Here is a 25,158-nt window from a genome sequence, read left to right as displayed (position 1 = left end):
CGGTAACTCGGTCAGGAAAAAAATGAACAAGAAGATTATAATTAATTATTCATTTATATGTAGCACGTGTTTTAATGTTTAAAGCAGTATGTTATACAATATTGCTCTAAGCGTTAGAGTCATGTGTCATAATCAAACAAAAACACACCGTACTTTCTAAATAAAATAAACAGCAATTGTATAATTTTATCGGTTTTAAAATATGTTTTTAAAGTATCTTAGTTTTTTACAGATTAATCCAATAAAATGGAAGAAAGAACTAATGGTGATGAGTTTAAGAAAGGCTTTCGCGGTGACAAGACAGATGCTAATATAGTGACCAGTCACTTCAGCAGGCAGCTGAAGGCAGAGAAACTGGTCACCACGGAGTCCCCGCCGGGCGGAGGGGGAGGGGGAGGGGGAAGGAAGATCATCCCTTCCCGGAGGTTCGGAGCCATAGCCAAGCAAGTCACCAGATTACCAGGTACGTCATTTAATCAAATTTTGACGTTTTCCGAGAGATTTAAAAAAGCGAACTCTTAATTTAGGAAGCGAACTATTTAAATCGTTTGGAGATATCTACTGATATCTTTGGAATTTTATATCACTAGTCAATAGGAGTGTTGGTTTTCAATTAACTGAAACAAAAAAATGTATTCAATAACTTAATTTTCTTCAAAAGTATTTAATATGTTTTTACTTAAAATCGAAAACCTATATACCTAACAATAAAAAAAACATTTTCATTATAAGGAACTCGTTTCCATGTTTTTATTTTAAACGATGAGACTCTAAGACAGGTCAATAAAGCGGCTGCAATATCGGGGTGCCTTAGAAAAAATATCTGGATGAATAAAACATGAATATTGAGAGTAAGGGAAGAATAAACAAAACATGTGTAAGACCGATTGCCACATATGGAATAGAGACCTGAGCAAATACAGCGAGAACCAAATTTCTTTTAAGAATTTAAGAAATGAGAACATTGAGGTGCATAACCGGAAATACGTTAAGAGTCCGAATATAGATCGCGGAAATTTGGAAAATGTGGAGGATATAGTCAGATGGAGAAGACAGCAAACACGATTCTGGAATGCCCATGTCTATTGACTCCACGTAATATTCTATTGAATGCAAGAAAATAGACCGGCTTGAATTGGTCTTCAAGATAATCCAGACGTAAGAAAATCACCTGGATGGCCTCCAAAGCGATGGCGTGACAGCTGGCAGTCACTTCACATGAGATAGATAGCGGAAAAGACAGATCCGAGGATCTATAAGAAGAGAGAAGGATAAGATTTTAAACGGTTTACAGACGCGTAGTGAAAATATTATTCATGAAAATAAACTTCTGAAATTGGATTCGAATAACTAAGAAAAATAAATATTCGGGGAGAATAATGTGGAAAGGTAATTACCATAAAGTGCAGCATTTTGCACCAACCTCCAATTAAAGACCTTCTTTATTAACACAGGGATGAAAAAATCTGTCTACATTCAAATATTAATTACTCGTTATAGAGACGGGGCAGTCTACTACACAATAATATTTTATTCTTTAATCACATGCAAATTTCGTATTTGTAAAATTTGAATGACTTCAAAGTACTGATATCTTCATTGTAAGTATTCGACGAATATATATCTTATTTTCCCCATTGGAAAAACCGTTTCGCTTTTCGCCATCTCTTGTACTATAAAATTGACAGATTTTGTATTAACGCCGATCTTTATTTTTAACTTACATTTTCGTAAGCAAAGCAAATGTTCATTAAAAAAATAATGTACAAACGATACAAAATACATAAAGAAAAAAGGGTTGATTTTACAAGGGAAAATGAGTTACCTCTTCTTTCGATTCTGGGTATTAGATATATTGTATGTACTCCTAACGTACTCGTATGTATTTCTAACTGCACGCTTTTTAATGTGCGTTTTTAAGGTAACAAAAAAATATGCTTGATTTTCAGAATCTTAAAACCGCAGTGTTTAAAAATAAATGAAACGATTCGATAAATCGATCCAGGAGTCGAAACGTTTTAGTCCCAACACTAAGAGTAACTGTACCTACTGCAAAAGCTCAAATTAAATGTGCAATGCTTTTCAAATACAGAAAACCGGTGCACATTTTGCGGACTGTGTTTTTTGCTTTTGTTAGTAGAATGCAATCAGTTGTAGTCAAACGGAGCAAAATGCCATCTTTTGAAATATTTAAAAAGCTATATACGAGTAATAATAATAGCAGAAAAATATTGTTGTAAAAATAAATATAAATATATATATATATATATATATATATATATATATATATATATATATATATATATATATATATATATATATATATATATATATATATATATATATATATGTATATATATATTTATATATATATATTTATATACATATATACATACATATATATATATATATATATATTTATATATATATATATATATATATATATATATATATATATATATATATATATATATATATATATATATATATATATATATGTCAAAGCAATACCATATCACTAGAGACTTATGTAACATATATTTGCCAGTACAGTCATTGAGAATCTTGTCATATCATCATATTTAATCTCAAATATATATTACAATTTTATATCAAAAAACCTGGAGGGCTAGACTGACTATCTAGCTTTCTTATACAAAAGTCAACGATTAATTTACCACCGTGCAATTTTATGTTGTTCTCTGTGCATTATCCGGTTCTGAGTTAGGAGAAGGTGCTTCAATATCATTTGAGTTTGTATGTATTTTTATTAAAATACAGCAAAGAGATGATGCTGTTTAAGGAGCAACTATTTGGAAACTGCAGTTGTTTCCCTGTTTGCTAGAGTAATTAATTAGCAAAGAATCGCAAAGGTTCAGCGTGCACTTACAATCTCGTCCGCCATAACTGATTATTATTCTAATTCAATAACGCTTAATTAAGAAATGTCTGTGTAAACTATAATTATATTTGAAAGAGACACTGATATGATATTAAAAATTCGTGACTTTCCATCAATTCAACTGAAACTCTTATCATTGTTGATTAAATGGTTGTAAAATAAATAAAAATTGAGAAATCAGAAAACAGTATTAGGCTTAGATATGTACTACCTAAGTCGATAAGATTAGCGTAGTTTGAGTATATTGAGTAAAACATAATAGGCCTATCCACACCCAAAGGTGCATAGGGGACTGTATCGGTTCGGTGCAGTGTTAAATTGATTGTTAATAATATGAAGTCAAGGTTATATGTCTAAATGTCTAACCCTCGAGATTCCTGGCCTTGGAGCATTGGATAATATTTAATAGGATTCAAATGACTTAAAGAGGAAGACATTACGGCTATACGGGAAATGAAATAGAGGAGATCTAGTAGGTAGCTAGTAGCACTAAATGTAACAAAATAATGTTTTTCCATTTTAATTTTATATATAATTTAATATAATCACGCATTCAAAAGTATGTATGAAGACATGTGGGAATAAAAGACCAAACCGAGCATTAAATGTTATTTTCTATGGTGTTATTAAGAGACCAGTCACGAATAAGCTGTTTTATTTTTTTATTACAAAATATGTGTATTGTAATTAATCAAATACATTTATTTACGCAAGTTAAAATAATCGAAAAAGTTTGATCAACACTCCATTGTATTTTTTTCCCAAAGTGGAATCGGTAGTCAGATTTTGGAAATATAATACAAATGTATGTTGTATATGCTATATAGTTGCATTTTGGTAGAAGTTAAAATAAGATACAGCAGGTATCATTTCAGTGGTAATTTTTTGTAGCAAGTCATGTGAAGATGGCATTTTTCTTTAACACTTTCAATTTAAGCAGCTCTCTTTGCAATTACAGTAAATATAGATGAAAATTTGTTGTGTACAGCTTACTACAATATTTTAAGGATCATTTGTCCTACTAACCGAAACCAATGGTATGAAAAATTAATTAAAATGGTTCACTATGTTTTCCCCAAACTCTCGCCAAAATTAATATACATGCCGGCGAGAATGGCGAAAGAGATGTCATCTGTTGCGTCTGTGGTCTGTAGAGACCAATCCGCAGGATTTAGACCAGAGAGAGAGAGAGAATATACATGATGCTTCTTCTTCGAGGGTCACATTCTGTGTGATGATTGGTTTGCTTCCTTTATGATCAGTCTCCACCTATCTCTATTCTTCACTCGTCTCTTCAACTCGGCGTATCCGCTACAGTGCATTTCGAAGATAATTTGGTCCATGTAGTTTAAATAGGATCATTCAACATAGTTTGTGCTTTTGCACATGTCCTTCGTAATTGTAAGAAGCAGGCACGGGTGTCATATATTATGGCATATCCATTTGGCTTACTTTTGTGCTACTATATTTAGTAAACATCTAGACTCCCCAGCTCTGCTCAGTATCTTATTATTCTCTATATGTTCAGACCGATGAATCACCAACATGCGCCTGTCACACTACATCTCAAATGCCTCCAACCGACCCCGTTCTGCCTGTCCGATGGTCCACGATTTACTTCCATAAAACAGTATGCTCCAGACTAGAGTTTTGACCGCCCTACACATACGAACGTACGTGATACGCGCTGTTTTTCTTAACTATTCCGCGCTAGCCCGTATGACCAACGCACACGAGAAAAGAAATATGTTTAAAAAATATTTAATGCTTACCGGATACACTGACAAATTTTTGTCAGGTTTTATACCTGCAAATATTTTGTGACAACAAACGCTGTGTTTTTTTTTTCTTATTTATAAAAAATATGCCTGAAAATAACCCGAAGGAAGGGTGGTTAATTAAGTTTTTTCCTGTTTCTAATCATATATTATTCTAGATTTTGTAAATTGTTAACTTTATGATATGGTATATAACACTCTGCTTATCATTCATCGCTCTCTCTTCCAAATTTTAGTTTTGTATAAATGTCGGACAGTAGTAATTTCACTTCAATAAATCAATTTAATCCGCCCTTGGTGGAATGATTATTCAGAAACTGGTAGTCACAAAGTAGTATTGTTTTTAGGTGGTATTACACAAAGTGAACGATGAATGATAAGGAGAGAGGTATAAATATTTAATAATAATAAGATTTAAAAAAAATCTTAGATTTCTTATTGAATGCGATTCTTACTTGTCGTATCCGGCTGACTATTTCTGTTTTTGATCGACCATCCTAAGTAATTTAGCTGCCGAAATAAAGAAACGATTTGACTTGTTTTATATTTTTACTATGATGCTACTTGCAAAAAATGAGGGAATGTTATTTTAAGTCTACAAAACTATAATTTTTAAACGAAGTTTGAATATATTTTTACATATAAATGTCAATTCTTCTTCTCATGAAGTTTGTGGGTGTGAATATTTGACGCACATACTAAAATATGTGCGTGTTATGCAAGATGAGTATTATTTTTAATAATTTTAAGGTTTCAGAGACTGCCGATGGGCATTTTTATTCGTTTGTTCTGAAAACACATTCATTATCTAAGTTGCGAACCTGAATATGAGGGAAATATTGGTTCGCAAATTTAAAAGTAATATTTACTCAATATATGTGAATATTCATTCGTTGACCACGGTCTGCTGACGTATGCCACATGCACAGTCAGATTTAACGTTTTCGTAGTAAGATAGATGCTCGACTGTAAAACTAGCATTGCTGGTTCGATTCCCGTCAATTGCAAAGCAATTCAAATATATAATCAATCATTGAAGTATTGTAATGTATTTCATACTTTCTATCCACACCCTCTACAAACATGCATTACAATATTTACAAAGACGGTGTGGGAAGCAGAGATTAGAGGAGATTCATGTGTTATTCTTTAAATAAATAAGTTATCGCTACGCCTCACCAATAAGGCGGCGATGAAGAGAAGAAAGGAAATAAAATAAAAGTAATAGTTCAGAAAGTTGGGATTTCGGGAAGCGGCTTCACTCTTAAGTAACATCCTTCCTTGTCGCTAATGCCCTGGGAATTAAAGGATTGCTTTTTTGCTTTCTCAGTCCTGGATCTTTTTATAACCTTTTCATTTCCCCCTCGGGCTTGGGACGCGTGTTTAGGCCCTTCCACGGAGAGAATGTGTGGTTTAGAGCGCGAGGGGTCTATCTCCGCTTTTCATTTTGCCTTTTATTGTGTCTTAGTTATTGGAGGTCCACCGAGAGTACCCAGAATGTCCCGCATCTTTTTGTGTCTATTCATAGAGATCTAAAGATTTTTCTTACCCATTGTAATCTTCCCATTGTGGAAAACTTAACTAGACTTTTATTATCAGTATATTAAATGCGATATTAATTTCACGGAGGTAATAGTAAACCACCTACTTGGTGTAGTGGAACGCGCATCTGGCTACCGTACTAGAGGTCCCGGGTTTGATTCCCAGGGGGATCAAATGGATATGGGTAGTTTTTACTTTCATATTTATTTGATTTCACCCTGAACTAGAACCTGAATCGCAGGGGTGATCACATTGCCTTAGTCCAATTAACGATCAAGATCACACCGGGTCGATATGATGTAGTGCCCTATGCACCATTGGGTGCCTATAAAGGTTGGAAGGAAGAAAGAATAGTAAACCTAGGCTCCAATTTTCTGATGACAGTTTCACGGAATTCATTTAAATTTCAACTTTCACTATTTATAAGAGAAATAAGATACAAATCACACAAGATAATCCCAAATTAATTGAAAAACTTTTTCTGGGATATCTCTTGCAATCGCCGAGAATTGAACTTGCGACTTATCGACAGTCTCTTTAATTGTCATTGCGATTCATTATTATTCGGTGTTAATTCACATCAATTAATCAGTTATAATGTAAAAAAAGCATAAAGTAAAAAAATATTTTTTCAAGCCATTTATAATTCTAAAATACTAGCAAGGATGATATATTGTATTTTTGCGCTTAACCCGAATCGTATGATTTACAAAGGAAAGGAGACGATAAAACTTCTGCAAAGGAAAGTGTGAACATTTTATAATATCCTAGCCGTAAAAGAGTGCAGCATATTGCAAGGATCTGAATGCACCAGGCTTTTCTTTGCAGAATATCGTAACGACCTTTGAAATGTGCATTTTCACGTGTTTGTAAATCTCGTAACGTTCTACCTTATTTTTGCGACTCAATAATGGTAACAAATCATGAAAGCTCTGTTTCTAAACTTAATCAGGAATTAAAAAGCTGGCATGTTTTGAAATCGACTTTTTAAAATGAAAGTTCTTGATATAGCTTCATTGTAATAATTAATTAATAGCACTGTTAATTTCATCAATGATCGATTTAATATAAAATAAAAGAAATTAAATAATATTACATAAAAACTTTTACAAAACAATATACTCACTGAGTTTGTCAGCATATAACCAATCATAAGTGAGTAGTTATAAACTTAGATTAATAACATTTTATCAATATTGAATAATTAAAAATATTCATAAAAAATAATAATTTTTAAATGGACGGGAATCATATGTTTAGACGCCGTTTGATGATTTCGACGCGACATTTTTACAGTAGGTATTTAATATTCTTTGTGCGCCTCTGTAGTGTGGTGGCTATAATATTTGGCTGCCATGCTGGAGGTCCAGAGGTTCGATACCTAGGGGGGTCAAAATAAATAGAAGTGATTTTCATTATTTTATTATTTATTTTTCATTATTATCTTGGACTGGTACCTGAAGCGCTGGACTGATCACCTTGCATAACTAACGATCAGTTTGATCCATTGCCCCATTCACTCTTGGATGCGGATAAGGGTCAGTAGTAACAAGTTTAATTTTCTTCTTCTTCTACTGTTCGTGTCATGTCAGCTCCCCCGACGTCGACAATCATTTGAGAGTAATTTGTTTAATTTTCAAGATATGAGAATGATTCTCATTGATTGATTTTAAATGACGTTTTTTAATTCGGTCGGTCAACATTAAGTAAAATTTTACAGCTGTTTATTATGATTGAGTACAAAACGTAAGATTGATCACCTTATTTTGATGTTACTCACAATTGACGTACATATTTTTATCGATCCAATGCACTAAAATATGCATAATACGACGTGAAAGAAAAAAATGAAACTGTATTGTATAAATGTTTATCTAACGAGTTGACATATTTTTTCTCTTCTTATTTATATCCCACTGCTAAAATATATATATTTTCGTTTACGACGTTTTGCCGGAAATAACGTGACATGTCTCAAATTATCTATAGCCCCATAAACCCAGAAAATATACGAGTATGACACTAGTGCGACTTGCATGAGTAATTTTCCGGCCATTTTCCTGAACATTCTCTCTTCGAAAACTCGTTTTCGGGAAAAAGTGAAAAAAAAAAACAAAATAACGAAAAAAGAAAACTATTCATTTAAATGAAAATTACAATACTTCGTGATTTTTTTTGTCTCGATTGAATTATGCACTAAAGTTGTGCAGTAACATTATTAATTTTTATTATTATTTTTTAAACCCTTACCCACTCCCGATGGTGCATAGGGCACTGCATCATATAAACATAGTGCTGTCTTGATCGTTAACACATGAAAGAAAGGTAATCAGCCCTCCGTTTCAGGGACCAGTCCAGGGTAATATTGAATAAATATTAGACTGAAAAAATCACTTATATTTATTTGACCCCCCCTGGGAATCGAACCCGGGACCTCCAGTATGGTAGCCCAGCGTGCTGAACATTCCACTACGGAGGCGGACACATTAATTCATGACGATGTAATTATTCATCCATTAAGACTGTGATCAATTGTAATTGTGGACATATATACGAGTATAAATTAAAACTCTCCTTATCATTCATCGTTGACTTTGTGTAATACTACTTAAAAGTAATCGATGAATAATAAGGAGTGTGTTATATTACCATACCACAAAGTTAACAATGGTTTTTTATACAAAATAAATATATATTTATTACCATTTATCCGAAACGTTACTTTTCATTCTTGGAACCCTAACTGTCCATCATTATTCTGATTTGGTTTCCTCTACCTCCACACCCCCGGCAACTTAAATAGCCGAACGACTAATTAAGTACAAAAATTCCCATTTAGTGCTCAAAATAATTGAACCTAGGTTTGAGTTACGGTTTTATCACTTGTATGAACAATTAACAACTACTTGCGAACCTGGAAAGTCTAAAATTTCTTCAGGTAAACACCTGATTTGGCAGTGATTAGTCGTTTTCGTGGAGTGTCCGTATTTTATTCAAGCAAAATGTACACGAAACTTAAACTTTCGTTAGAAAAAAAGTAATAATTTCTTCATTTATACTGCAATTAATTATAAATATTTTTTCGTTTATACTATGAACAAGCACTATCTGCTCCCCAAGGTTCAAACATTGAGCAGTACCATCCCTTAAGACGACAAGGTGCTTATCAAAAACGATTGGAAAAAAGTACCAAAAATAAAAGTGGTTAAAAATAAAATTTGAATTTAATTTCAGAAAGTTTATAAAATGTGTCACAATGTAAAAACATTGAAAAGATTATTATTATTTTATCATTTATTTAAATTAATTTTGGCGCATTCCTTGCCAATGCGAAGCACGACTCCTATGTTGGGGACCACTGTTAATAATATTAACACTACTACACTTAATCCAGTAAACTATAATAATGCAATAGACTCAAACAGCAATTGCCGCAATAAAATATTTATGACGTTTGTAATTGTGAATGTAATTTTTAAGTAGGTAATATAATATTTTACGAGACCGACGGCGGCCTAATGAAGCTAAATCCTCGAGCGCCCCCTACATACACACACATACACACATAGACACGCGTACACACTCACACACACAGAACAGAGCCACCTCTAAATGTTGGAGAGGAGAGATAACAACTTGATGACATATTAAATTATTTCAGACTTCTTGTCTAGTTGGAGCATAATAACTTCAGGATTATATCTGGAATAAAAATATAACGTTTTGTTTTTAATTTCACAAATTGATTCTTCAGTCTTCGGCAGTCTTCTTCTTCTGCTTGGTGTTGGCCTTGTGGTATGTTTTTAAGATGGATCAGGGTCCTGCGATGTTGATTGCCAGCTGTGCATCTTTTTGGTGGTCTGTCCGGGAGGCGTCTATCTTGGAGTCTAAATGGTTCAATTCTCCTCACATGTGCATAAAATTGTCTTCTTCGTTGTCTTCCCCACCTAACGACGTCTTGGATCTCGCAAATTTCTCTTATTGTGGTGTGCCTTATACTACATCGTACACTCTTGCCAGATATGCTTCGTAGAGTTTGCATTTCCATTTTTAATTTAAATTTTTCTTAGTAAATAATACTGTTTCTTTAAATCCAAACAGTACTATTTACGATGAATATGTTTACATTCCGTTTCATTTCCGCAGCTTACGGTGTTTTAAAATGATGCGGAATGCATCGAAACACGTGTCACAATAGATTTTAAGAAATAGTGGTATTTACAAGTAAAACTTAAATTCGAAATATTTTGTTTTTAATTCAGTATCCATTCTGTTATCGACTAATTATTCATGTTGAATGTTTGTTATTGGATTATCAAAATTATTTATTCAATGAAAAATACATATCGGGCTGTGGAATATATATCGGATTAATATTTTATGGACTCTGAGTGAGATAACTCAATAATTCGATACCTATTTTTAATAATCAGTCACTCTGACTCACAAAAATAGAATGAATTTGAAATATTTTTAAGAAAAATAATTTTTTGGTAGAGTGAGATCGAACCCAGAAACTCTGACTAAGTGTTTAAGATACAAACCACTGCACCACAACCTGATTATGAATTATTTGATATAATACAAAATTAAATTTTTTTGACATCTCAACAAAAATGAAGAGGAATATGGATATCTAGGTATATATACCCAGACCTCCATTATCTTCTTCATCTTTATTGAGATGTCAAAAAAATGCAAAAATAACTTCTATGTAAAGAAAACCCAGATTTGTGAACAAGTATATTTGGATACACTTAAAATGTTGTAAATCCATAATTTCTTAAAATTAATTGAGAAAATAAACGGCCCTTAAAATTTAAGATAAGACCAAAATGTTAAAATTATCCATTTTATATTGATATAAAGGATTAGATAAAATGAGGAACAACAAATTTGTTCAGTGATCAGGAATATAAAAAAATGTTATTCAGTAGCTGTGGCTCAGCCTGGTTAAATAGAAAATAAATAAAATAGAAAGGATGCATTTTGAATACGATTGATTTCCCAATTTTCTTTACGTCCACAGTTATAATTCTGAATTTGTACATAAAGAAGTAAAAGCTCAACACGTTCCTCATTTCAACCAATCAGAAGGCGTCTCCTCTAAGTGGTGCGAATTCATCGACCATTTCCATGTGAATCTTTGCGACCGGCTTACAGTCTGAGAGCTCCACCTGTATCAGATGGCTACTGACTGTACAAGAGATGGTTCTGTAACGTCAGATGCAAAGTTTCTGACGTCTCTATGACATATTCGGGGGGGGGGGGGGGGGAGAGGGGGTGGTTTAAGTTTGCCTCACACTCCCATAATTACATTTTGAATAGTCGGTTAACATTGAATCGCCCTTTGCCGTTGAAATTTAGCGCTGACAAGATGAATAACGGACATTTTTATGAGTTTTTCATGAATGTACAGAACGTGAGAACAAAGATTTGAACACGTTTGAAATGTTTTGAATAAAGTAACTAATTAAATTAATAATATCATTTTTAGAAGTTTCCTGGTACATATGTGAAATATTTCAGAAAAACATATTCATCGCATTAGTGAAGCTTTCTGCAAACTTCAACCATATGGTAGGTGTCATGTATGAGGTTTATTTAAAAAAAAAACATTTGTTGCCACTTATAACATACATGCAATCTTCCGAAGTTTGATAACAGCGGTTTTTTTAGTATTGGAATTGCATTTATTATTTACCTTGCTTATTACGTACAAAGTTTAAAGATCATTGAGAATATATTTGTTTCTTCTAAATTTAATTTATTTTATTTTATTTTAATCTGTGTTGGGAACAGGAGGGACAATTTACAGTGGTTGTCAGTCATAGCTAGAATGGTGAACGTTGCAAAGTGTATGAAGTAATCACCTTTACCAGTCAATGAGAGATGAAAGCCCTGTGATTCTATTTTCATCTCAAAACCTCTCATCTCTGCCAAGAATTTAATGAAATCTTTATGATGTATTTTATATTCACGTTTCTAGTTTCGTCCCAAGGACTAGGATCGCAGAATAGAAGAGGGTAATTAACTAATCCTATTTGGATCATACTTTCAACTGCGTATTACTTAGGCGGGGAATTAAACAAGTACATAAACGTATAATTTCAACTTTCAAACGACCTGCCCTTCAAATGAACTTAATTCTCAATGAATAGTTCGAGGCGCTTTGAGCTATGAATGATGGAAAATTGTATTTTGGCGCATAAAGTACAATCCCTTTGTACGATTCTAAAATGATAATGAAAGTTTAAAAACATCGAATTTTCAAATATTTGATTGAGTTGTATTTTATTTTTATCTACTACTGGCTGAAAATATGAAATTATTACTTACGCGAAAGTTTAATTTAAATAATGTTTTGTATTATCTGAAAATAAAGCAATGCTCAAAATAATGGCCAAATATTTTTCATCTTCTTTAGGTCTCTATCCGCACTTAACCCTTACTGGTCCAATGTCGAATTTTATTCGACATAGATTTTTTGTTCTTAAATCTGATTCAAATCTGGTCACTAATTATTGCCTTTGCATCCCTCAGGATGAAATTTGTAACATCACCAGACTGAGAATGTGGAACGGATACTGGAGATGCGAACCATATTTTAAGGCAGTGTCCTTTCACAGCAGAGAAGTAGACCTTTCTAAATAGCCTAATTCAGACAGGAAATCAATTCCCCGCCCAAAAAGGGACCCTTGTTTCTGAGCTTAATTAAATAATTGATGCCATAAGCTTTAATTAATTAAGAATCACACCGTTAGAAACATCCTTTCACTTAATGATAAAAACAAATTAAATTTAATTAAATTTAAAGGAATTGCTCACAATATTTTTTCTGGTTCACTTTAAACACTGTCTAACATTAATCGTTCTATCCATGATTTTATATTTATATATATATATATATATATATATATATATATATATATATATATATATATATATATGTATGTATATATATATATATATATATATATATATATATATATATATATATATATATATATATATATAAATATATATATATATATAATAAAATACCTAGGTACCTACCTATACATTTTATTAAGTACCTACATATAGTACAAATCTACCACCAGATGTCGCATGCGTCGCACTGAATAAACAAAAGACATCAGATAGAAAAATATAATATTGTGAACTGTCAGAATCAGATAGATAGAAAAATATTGTAAAGATTAATATTAGAATAAACTTTTACTGTCGTTTCTTTAATAACAAAGCAACACATTGTTTATTTTATTATTATACACTCACTTTACATATTATTTACACCCAATTTACAAAGAAAAATATTACCACGTTATATATATTAGTGCAAAACTTAGTAATTTACCATCACGTAACTTCCGTAAGGGTGAGTGGAGAAAATATACCTCCTTACTGCTCTATCTTTGTAAATATTTTAAATTTAAGTTTTGTTCCGCATCATTTTCAAACACCGTAATAGGGGTTTTTGAAAATGATGCGGAATGCAAAGAAACACGTATCACAATAGGTTTCAAGAAATAGTGGTATTTACTTAGTAAAACTCAAATTAAAAATGGATAGATTTTACCACAAAGTGACTGCCGAATCAATTAATGAAATTCGTAAATATTCTAAGCCTCTTCCATATTTTATTCTTATCACATTCTCTAATCAAATCTAATTACTTCAAATGAATTTTCAACAAATGCCAGGGATGAAAAAACGTGTATGAAATATGAAGCATTCTGATAAAAAAAAACTAGATTTGAATATGAAATTATAACTGTATGTTTCGGAAATGGTATAAAGTACGGCAGAAATGAATCACTTTGCTGACCGAATGGAAGTTGCGCTATTCCAACAGCACATAACGTTTGGTGCTAAATCCGAAACGATGATTTACCGATCCCGAAATGGCCTGAATCATAAAAGGCTGGTTCGGTTGCAATTTAACGTATTGCCTTTTCAATAACAGCCTTCAATAAAGCCTATTCATAGAGAGTAAGGCGATTCAGTTTCATCTAACTGATGGATGGGAGTACTTATTATATATTACTTCCATTGGAATTAACCGTATTGGTAGTTGGACAATGAAAATTAAGATTAAACCACTTACTGAATACAAGTATATGTACTTGTACATAGATTGTGTTTTTGATTATTTTATTTTTAAGTGTTTATGATTATAAACAAATTTTCAATCTAGAATTCCCCATTTTTTTAAATGAAATACATACGTCATGATAAAAAACCAAAAAACAAAATATAAAAATACGTATGAAATTCATTGATAATTTGTACATTTTTTAAAACACTTTGACGACAAAACATGTTAGTTTCAGATTTGGTTCAGTTATTATCTTTCAAATATTAAATGAAAATAAATCCGAATTGTTTTCATAAAATGTTATTTAATAAATAACATTTAGGATTTTTTACGGAGTGTGTGAAAGTTTTTAGTAAGGGAAGGTAATTAATTATGAGTATTTAAACGTTTTTAAGAATTGAAAAAACCCTGATGATGACAAGGTTCTTGTCGAAACCGATAGGTTAAAGTGTACGTATAGTAATAAAAAAGTGGTTAAAACAAAGTTGTTTAATTTTATAAAGTTTCTAATTAATAAGATTTCAAAATTGTTGGGTAATATATCCAAAATAAAACAAGGTTTTTATTGGATTGAATTCTACATTTATTTATGTGTATTTTAATACGTGACGCGTTTCGTCTTCTTAGGACATTATCAAACACATTGAGTGTTTGATAATGTCCTAAGAAGACGAAATGCGTCACGTATTAAAATATACATAAATAAATGTAGAATTCAATCCAACAAAAATCGTGTTTTATTTTGGATACATTACCCAACAATTCAATATGGATTTCTACCAACCGTCTGCAGCTACAATAAATAAGATTTCAAAAACTTGTTGCGACAGTTATTTCGACTAATGATATTTATGTCTTTTTTCTCTTCTCCCTACACCTACCAGTCATTTATTTATCTAGAACAGAAAAGGCTTATTTTAAAATGGAGCATGTGTTTTATGCAATGTGGTACAATGTTGTATCAAAATGAATTTTCATTTATGTTCGCAAGGTCACAAGTACTGCATGTTCATAGAACATGACGTGTTGGGTGCATTCACTCTGAAGGTTGCAATAAAATTGACTTTGATTGATAGGAGAGACGTTGCGTGCATTCCGGTATGAAATTATTTGTGTTTTCTAACCTTTATTTACCAACAGTTCTACACGTCTAGGACGTATATTTATTACTTAAGTGATTTTCGAATATCGATATTGAATAGGATTTAAAAAAAGGAAATTTGATTAAAATATATAACAATTACATCTTAGAAAATAAACACTAATTAGATATTTGAGTCGATTTTCATATCTAAGTTTTCACAAATTTTAAAAATATTCAAAGCAGAAAAAAAAGTTGAATCCCAAAATAATGATTGAATGCGAACGATATTATATGAATGTGAGTTAGATCGACGAAACATGGTGGTTTAAATTTTTTATGAGTTTTGTTTTTTATTCAAATCTTGCTGATAACGTAAAACAATTAAAATGAGTTTTCATGTGTTGTTTCGTGTTTAGGTAGAAACAAGTTAGTTGCTGTAACTGAGGAAAATAACTCGAGCTATCGAGAAACTTCTCCGTATTATCTCTTGCGATGAGAAAACTACAGAGCACTCATTAAGAAAAGCCGAATTATTAACAAACATTCTGTTTCATTGAGAAGTGTATACATTTAATTTCGATGCATAGCTAATTCCACCAATGGCTTTCACTTCAATTATCATGTATGATTTACGTCATTTTATTTAATTATTTATAAAGAGTAAATACAAATAAAAATGTGAGTAAATACATACTTATACATATACGATGAAGCTAAATGCTACCTATACAATGCCTGCGTTGCTCCTATTCTCCTATACGGCTGTGAAACATGGCACCTTCCAAGTGCCCAGAGCAGCTGTGTACTTAACTTTCAGAATAGGTGTCTGCGAAGAATTGTAGGCGTAAGGTGGTTCGACTTTGTGAGGAATGAAGAGATTGGACGTAGGACACACATGGTCACAACTGTCGTCAGGAAAAGGCGATTCAGTTGGCTAGGCCATGTACTCCGCATGCCTCCCGAGAGCCCTAATCAAGCTTGCCTCTTTTACAAGGCATCACGTTCGCGGCGCCTGGGACGATCACTGCTGACAATTCGTCGGCAGTTCTCGTCTGACCTTCGGGACTCGGACCTAACTTGGGAGGATGCAAGGGAGCTGGCAGCCGATAGAAAAGCTTGGAGACAGTTTGTGGACTCCGTATACTCCACTTAGGGAGCGGATATAGTAAAATAAAAATAAAATAAATACATACGTCGCTCACTCCTTTCAACAACGTCGTATATCAAAAATCGTCAGTTTTTAGTTGTGCATTTTGGAATGCTCAGAAAATGTACTATATCCCAGCAAAAGCGGCATATTTTTAACTAAATATTTACCCGCTACAGGGCAGAAAGTGTTGTTTTTGCATTTCGAAGAAAAGGTATTGTTCAATTATTTCTTTAAATATACTAAATATTTTCAAATGGAGTTAAAAAAAATCAGGTTTTACCTAAAACGATGTGTTGCACAGTAAAAAGTTCATTAAGTGCCTTGATATTTATTAAAAAAAAATTGTTTTATATTTTTTAACTTAAACAATCTCTTGAAAAATCAAGTCTTTTGATATATAACGTTTTTAAAATAGGTGAGCGATGTATGTGTGTGGATAATCTAATATATATGTATAAGACACATAGCTTAACGTGTTGCATTGATGCCTAATAATTTTATAATTGAAAGGTCGTGTCAGGTATGTACTACAAGTAGTGTGTGAATAACATGCAGGGGGTACCGTGTACAAAGTTTGGCCCAATTGAAAACTGCGCCACCGGAAGCGGAAGGCAGTTTCCAACTTCAGGACTGAGAGAAACAGGAATGGTTGTATGTATGTGTACATTGCCATACATCATCACAAAAGGGTGGGGATGATATATAAAACGCAAAGTTACAATTTGTACAAAGGTTAAATGCATGTAAACAGTAGTTGTAAAATACTCTGGATAACTAGGACATTTTTATAACTGTTCATATTTTTATTGTTCGTCTTTGTAGTGTAATTCAGGGGTAGTAAAACTTCTTTGTTGTTATAAATAAGCTTCTAACAAATGTTTTCACCCATTTATTACACTAGTACTTATTTATTTGAGAATTTTTTTTGTACATTCGTCATTTTTCACTCATGTCATTATTCAACACCAATTATGCACAAAACTGACCAACCTATTTTCACGTACTAAACGATTAGGTTAATACCTTGTTGATATAATCGGGTACCCTTTACCCCATTTGATTGTCAATAGGAGTTAAATATTTTTTGTTAAAGTAAATTTTATATTAAATATGCTGTAATCACTTTTTTAAAGTTTTTTTTTTACATATGACTTATTATCATTTTATGATACATTTATTGTTTTATGTTTGTTTATAAACATAAACAAATGTATATAAACAAACAATACAACATAATTAATACTTTGGTATGAAGCAATTGAAATAATTTGAAACCACAAGGGAACTTCTTAAGACGCTTATGAAGAATACATGAATTATCTTTCATAATATCAAAACATTAAGAACATTCATATATATCAACGATCGATTACAGAAGACTAATTCTGCCCAAAAAAGTTCATTTTAAACTCAATTTAAAATAATTACAGACATTTTGTATAACTATGGGTTAAGTTTGAATATTTATGAAGAAGAAACTTTAATTTGATAAAAAATTGAAATGCAATTATCTTTTATTATATGCTGAGATCAGAATGGAAATTACTCTGATCCTAAGAAGAGTTAAAAATAATAATTTCGTTCCTTCGCAAGTAGAGCCAGACTTTACAAATGACAGTTTTATTGAATACCTTTTGTAATTTCATTTTTCATAGTTCAACGCTTTGAAGGGTGACCGTGGCGCCACTAGCGTCGCTCAGACGAAGGGTCAATTCTTTTCCCAGACATTTTGTTCCCTCGAGAATCTTGTAATTTAACACGTAACCTTACAATCGAGATTGAAGGTACCGCAAATTTCATCATTTTGTTGAAAAATCCGGCATCTTTAAGTCTACTGCTTCAATTTTCTTGACGTGATCATGAAGGGAGAAATACTCAATTTAGAGGATGAATACGGTTAGAAACCATATGATTATTTTTCAATTAACATATTTTTCAATAAAGTTCAACGATTGTTTTAAATCAAATGCTCCGCATAAGATTCGCAAAGGGATAAAATCAGACTAGGTAATAAAAAAAGCGTTAATATTCCGACTTTTTGACATCTGATTTAATAATATAATTGTATAGTAATATAATGTGAATATAATGTATTTTATACATAAAGTACAGAGATTCCAAAAAATGTTATTTAATATCAATGCTTTCGTTATAATGAATGCAGTGGTTAGCGCGTTTCAATATCGTTCTGAAAATCCAGAGCTTAGTTTCCAGAAGGGGTCAAAATTAACACAAGCATTAGAGTACCAGAATCGCAGTATGATCACCTCGCCTTCATACACTATCATGTATTTGTTATTACACTGTATGATTTATGTAGTGCCCTATTCACCATCAGGTTTACATAAGGACCAGAAAAAGAAAAAGAGAGATGCATATATATATATATATATATATATATATATATATATATATAAATATATATATATATATATATATATATATATATATATATATACAATATAAATATATATATATATATATATATATATATATATATATATATATATATATATATATATATATATATATATATATATATATATATATTATATATATATATATATATATATATATATATATATATATATATATATATATATATATATATATATATATATATATATATATATATATATATATATAAATATATAATAAAAATAAAAAGAAGACAAATATTATGACGTTGATCATATTATACCAATGGGATATTTTTATGTGGGCTGTTCAGTTGGGGCTATATTTTCTCACAATTCGAAGGGGAGCGATTTTTGTAAGATAAGGAATGGAGGCTAGCGGTGGAGATGGTTTCGCAGTGCTGGAACAGATACAGGGTGCGTGATAATTAGGGGGTGCATCGATTATACAGTTCAGTAATTATTACGCATTTGATAAGGGTGAAACGGTTCGCGGGGTAGTAATGAGTTCCACCGCGTGGAACGGTGATAATTTATTATCAGAGACGTAAAAATAAACAGATGTTGGGGTGGAATTTATTGTTCGCGAGTTCTCAAGGCCGCGAGGGTAAGTATGAAGCCTAAAGTTACCCTGTTTGTAAACTGATGGTTTTAGAAATTCAATTTAATAATTAAAATATATTTATATATCATTAATTAATTATTACATCACACAATACAAAGTACATACAAACTTTCGACTTTTCTTACGCCTCGCTTTAAATATATACAAGAAGTAAAAACTTATTATTTTATGTTTGTTAAAAGTGACGATGAAGAATCGATTAATAATTCGAATTAGGTATGGGCAATCGAATTATAAAACCGATTTTAATAACGACCGTAATTAAAAACTAAAATTTAATTTTTAAAAACATAAACTGAAATGAATTATAAACCGAGAAAAAAACATCTCAAATACGCTTTAATAATTTTTTTTAAGCATTGAAAAAATACTTATATCAAAATAATAATATGTATCATGAAATGCATAAATGTGGTGGAGATAACGCTTATTTTGAGTATTTTGGCATTCAATCCACTCTACCTACCTCTGTAAGGAAACAACGTGAAAACTAATTGTTTTATTAACTGTTGGTTAACAACATTATTGTAATTTCATAGATTAATTCGGCAGTGATTTGTGGTAATATCTGTCTATTTTTAATTTAAGTATTACTTGGTAAATACCACTTTAGTTTTAAAAAAACATGTTTAATTTAAATAAAAAACGACTTTTGAAAATAACTTGATTCACATAAAATTTTTAAATATCTGATAAGACAATGTAAAACATTGTTATAAAAAACAAAAAAAATCTCGACCACCTTAAGATTGTTTTATGTTCCTGAAAAGAATAATATTTTTGATGACTTCTGAGTCTTGCATTATTTTATAAGAGCTTGTGTTTTACACATACATTTTTAGTAGTGTTCAAGGAATTAAGTTGAGTTAGTGTTTTTGTTGGGCTAATGTAGTTAATACGGCAAGAACATGCACAGGGTGATAAGGAAGGAATGCTCTGCACAGTCGAGATACCAACTTGTTATACAGGGTGGAGCGTTACACAGGTGAAAATTCATACTAGTACATTGTGTTATTTGGTTATAATTTTGAGAATTTACAGAATATTAACATGTGATAAAAAAACTTTTACTGAGTATCGATTCGTTATTAATTTTGTACTTAAAAAACACAGTGTTTTGAACCCAAACGATTTTATTTTATCCACTATTTTATTTTACGTTCAATTATTCTTTGCGATCAATTTATCCCAAAACTGGTAGTAGACGATTAAAACATCGTATAAAATATGAACATGTAAACAATCAACGGATATGTTGAAAAAATACTGACAAAAGAGACATACTCCTACAATTAGGTTAGTAAAAAGTAAGTAATTTCATGAGTTTCAGAAACATCAAAATTTTGAATCGATATAAACTTGTAAATGTAAATAATGTTTGAAGGCCTAAATGTAATATCTTTAATATTTACATACATTATAACTTCACACAGTCGTGATATTGGTGGTTTCGATCAACTGATCAATGATACTAAATGATATTCACACGATTCTTTTATTTTTAAACAAGTATTAACTAGGTTTTTCTGTAACACCTATTCGTACCCATTGCAACATAGGACGCCTCATTGGATCGAAGGGTCAATTTGACACAATGATTCAAATTTAGTCAATCATTTAACGATGACATTATTACATGTGATTTCTCCAACACTCACGGTTCTTTGATAACCTTGTGGAATATTTGATAAGATACAGATAAAGTAATAAGAAAGAGTTTACTGTAAAGACTGAAACTCACATGTATGTACGTAATTAATGTATAAAAAAAACAGTAAGAAACAGTAGATTTATAAACGAGTATAATAGCAATGACCAAGGCACTTGGTGATAATTTGCATACCCATACAAGTACCAGCTTGTGTAACTTGTTTTACAAGTCCTTTGATAATTTTTCTCCGTAATTTCTTGTTAACTACGTTATTTTTTTCTTCATAGTGGCAATCATATTCTGGGTTTAGCTGTGCCAGACGTGATAAAGTTGACCCCTGTATTTAGAGGACAAAATATATAAAATAAAATTAACATGGGATTACACAGAAAATATTAAATTCACTTAAAATGGTCCCACTATTTCAATATGCTGTAAATTTAAAATATTTATTGTGTAAATTTTCGTAATCGAAAATATAAAATGACATGTTACACGAACGACGCGACGCATTAATTAAAGAGATTAAATGCATTTTCAGTTCCAAACTTTTAATCCGATCCTCAAACAACTGAAAACTGAAAGTGGCTGTATACACACATACATATATATACGTACGTGCTGGATGATAAGTAGGTGGGTATACATAAATAAAGCTGAAGTTCCTATTTAAGCCTTTCGCTTTACTGAAAGCCTCTTTAGTTCTGATCCAGTATTCTACAGCCAGTAACGTTTAAACGTTAATTGGGTTAGTAACGCAACTCTAATCTTTTACGTTAATTCACTTAAATATCAAACAAACACCGTAATTGGCGTTAAGGTATTAACTGGAAGTGAGTGTTAAATGATATTTGTCTAATTTGTAACGAGATCCGAATCAAATCCTCGATTAAGTGATATTTCTTGGTTGACACCTTAATCCATTTAGTTCTGTTGACTTTTAATATTAATATATTTACAGCGATCCTTTATTTATTTATTCATATTCTGAATTACGCATTACATTTTTTTAGTATAACGAGAAATAAACTAATGATATAAGAAATATAAATAAAAATAGACATAGAAAAAACATAGAAAAATATAAAATAATAAGTACAAGGTTGGAATGCAAAAAAAGAAAAAGAAAATATTTGGAATTTTAAAACGACAGCTGACAGCTATTTTACTGTTGAAAAATAATGGTTTCTGTGTGTTGAAACCAAATCTTGCATAAATTACTCAGTTTTTCTTTATTTCTTTATTTTTTTATATTAAGGTTTGTTCACAATATTTAGTGGGTCTAAATCTTCTTTCACAAATGCTAGATTTGTCAAAAGTGACAAAAAATATAATAAAAAAATTATTTGACGTTTTCTAATCTAAATAATACGCTAATTTACAACTGAATAATAATCAAAGGTGGTGAAAAACATTATAAAATTATTCTAGTTTGATAATGCCCTAACAAAGCCAATTAATTGACATGTTTTTTTTTATGTTTAAAAAAAACTTTTAATTTTGCTTAATTTATAAATTGAAAAAAAGATCTAAGTTCCTTTTTATTTGAAATGTATAACTTATATAGTACATATTTGCTAAGTTTTTTCATTTTCACCTTCAGATTTTTTGTTTTCTGTTTAAATCAAATATTTGTAGTTTATATCAGCACTTTTAATATAATTTTATTTCTGGTAATATCTTTTGTAGGTATTCTTGCCAGTGCCCTTTACTATAACCTAAAATATAATGTATACACACAGACCATGCCTTTATGGGATATTTTTTTGTATTAATATTAAATAGTTTTTTGTACTTGTATATTTTTTTGTGAATTGCAAAAGAATTTAAAATATAGAAAAAAAATTGTGTATAATTTTCATATTCCAAATATACTCGTAAATTATGAGGTTCTATAAATTACAAAATTAATAACAAAATTATAAACATCAACAAGTTTGGTTTCTATTATATAAAAATATATATTTTTAAATGTTTTTTTTTAAATTTCTTTCCATCCGATAGATGTCGCGCGATTGCAAAGTGTTGTAAGAAAGTGATTTCTAGCGATTCGTATCGCCGGGACGATATTAAAAAGCGGGGAGAATTGAAGCCGAAGAAAAACAGAGCGCCTTCCAACGGACGGGAGATCACCGAGCGTGAAGATGGATTCGTTTGAAGACGAAATTGAAAATGAAAAAACTCCGCGCCAGATGTCGCCCGAGCCGGCCGCGTTGAAAAAAGATGAAAGAGGTTTGTTCCTTGGATACCTACAAATTACCGTCTCTGAAAGTACTCGCAAAACGGTGTATCTCTATTTTTAGAGCCAGGCAGACTCCTATCGAAAAGTCAACTTGTAGTTCTGATATGTGGAGGTCCTCACCAAAAAGTTACATTTCCAGTATTGTACAAAAAATCATTTAATGCAAATCTGTTCTGTTTATTGCATTCTATCGAGATCTCAATTAAAGTTACGGCAAAACGTGACCAATTCTGTGTTAAACGAATATGAAATCATTAAATCGCACCAAAACGCACCATTTTTACAAGCTAGAATTCCCGATTACTTAAAATCATTTATAATGGAAATGTAACGTTTTAATGAGGACCTCCACATATGACAGTACACAATGGAGACCTGGTTTCAACCATAATGCATATATGTGAAGCATGCATTAAGTACGTAAAGTAACTAGGTGATAAGATCTATGCTTCAGGATCACGGCTAAAGTGATTTAAAATAAATATTACAGCAAACCTTAATTTATTTTGAACTCTAGTACCCGAACCAAGAACCTCTTACCACTACACTAAAGAGGGGTATGGAATTAGATTAAGCATAAGAAAAATTGGTTATTAAATTTTTTCTTGCAAACTGTTCAATTTCGTACTTTTTTTTTAATATAAAAAAAAACATGAGGTGAGATAAGAAGCAAAGATAGATTTTTCTCAAACCACAAATCGAAAGCACACAGAGATATTAAATGAAAATTAATTAAGCTTAAAAAAGTAAAAGAACTCTTTAATAAGAATGTTTAAGACTCTAAAATACTAGAATTAAAATATCATTATTTTTGTAAACGTGAGTTACGAGTATTTGAGATACGACTAAGAATCAATATATTTAACACGGGATATCGTTAGGAGCAATTTCGATACTTGAGACACGTGTCACGAATATATTCTAACATTTCATTCAGAGAAAAGTTAAATATTTTTAAAAGTACTTCTTCACAGCCCTCTGAAGCATAATATATGTAGGTATATAAATTCAGTGGCGTGCGTTTCATATAGGCATAGGCATTTAAAAAGTTCCTACCTTACTTAAGTTCAATAAAAACAAAAACCGTGATAATGAAAGTAATGTACGCTAAATTATAAATATATATGTAACTACGTGTTTTCTGTTTTAGCGATAAAATATACATTATTAGTGGTTTGGAAATTTAAGGAAGGTGTGTTTTAAGTTATTTTTCGTATTAAAAAACTGACTTCTCCAACACTAACCACGAGACCACAACCCGACACTATATTGGAGGTCCGAGTTCGATTCCCACGAGGGTCAAAACAAATAGTGTCAAAATAAGTGATTCTTTAATGTCACCTTGGTTTATTTATTACCACCTTAGACTGGTACCAGAAGCGCAGAATTTATCACCTTCCTTCATAAAATTAACGTTCAATATAACACTGTATACTCAATATAACATTTGGTGTGTGTGAGGGTTAGAATTCTTAGTAAGAAGTGAAATTTATATATATCGAGACGTGAGGTGCCAATATTTTAACAAGGGCCTACCAGAGAGGTGGCGGGGGTCTGTGGTCTGGGTATATTATTAGTACGTTCTAACTAAACATCACGCCGCTTCCCCACAGGGGTAGGCAGAGAGAATAGAACGCCACACCATTCTTCTGTCTTTGCAAACATT

At 31.3% G+C, this 25,158-nt stretch overlaps 1 protein-coding gene across 1 annotated transcript in view; it reads left to right on the top strand.

Annotated features, from left to right (window-relative positions):
- The first annotated feature begins 246 nt into the window (after window positions 1-246).
- LOC148302656 (inactive ubiquitin carboxyl-terminal hydrolase MINDY-4B-like) overlaps window positions 247-25,158 on the top strand; it is a 51,669-nt gene continuing 26,757 nt past the window's right edge. The window contains exon 1 of the mRNA XM_088271228.1: window positions 247-463. Coding sequence (XP_088127354.1) covers window positions 247-463 — 217 coding nt within the window. The remainder of the gene's footprint in view (window positions 464-25,158) is intronic.

Source organism: Brachycentrus maculatus, unplaced genomic scaffold, assembly GCF_059751285.1.
Source record: "Brachycentrus maculatus isolate JH-2025_06_01 unplaced genomic scaffold, ASM5975128v1 h1tg000423l, whole genome shotgun sequence".
Classification (NCBI taxonomy): Eukaryota; Metazoa; Arthropoda; class Insecta; order Trichoptera; family Brachycentridae; genus Brachycentrus; species Brachycentrus maculatus.
This window is presented reverse-complemented; position numbering and strand designations above follow the sequence as displayed.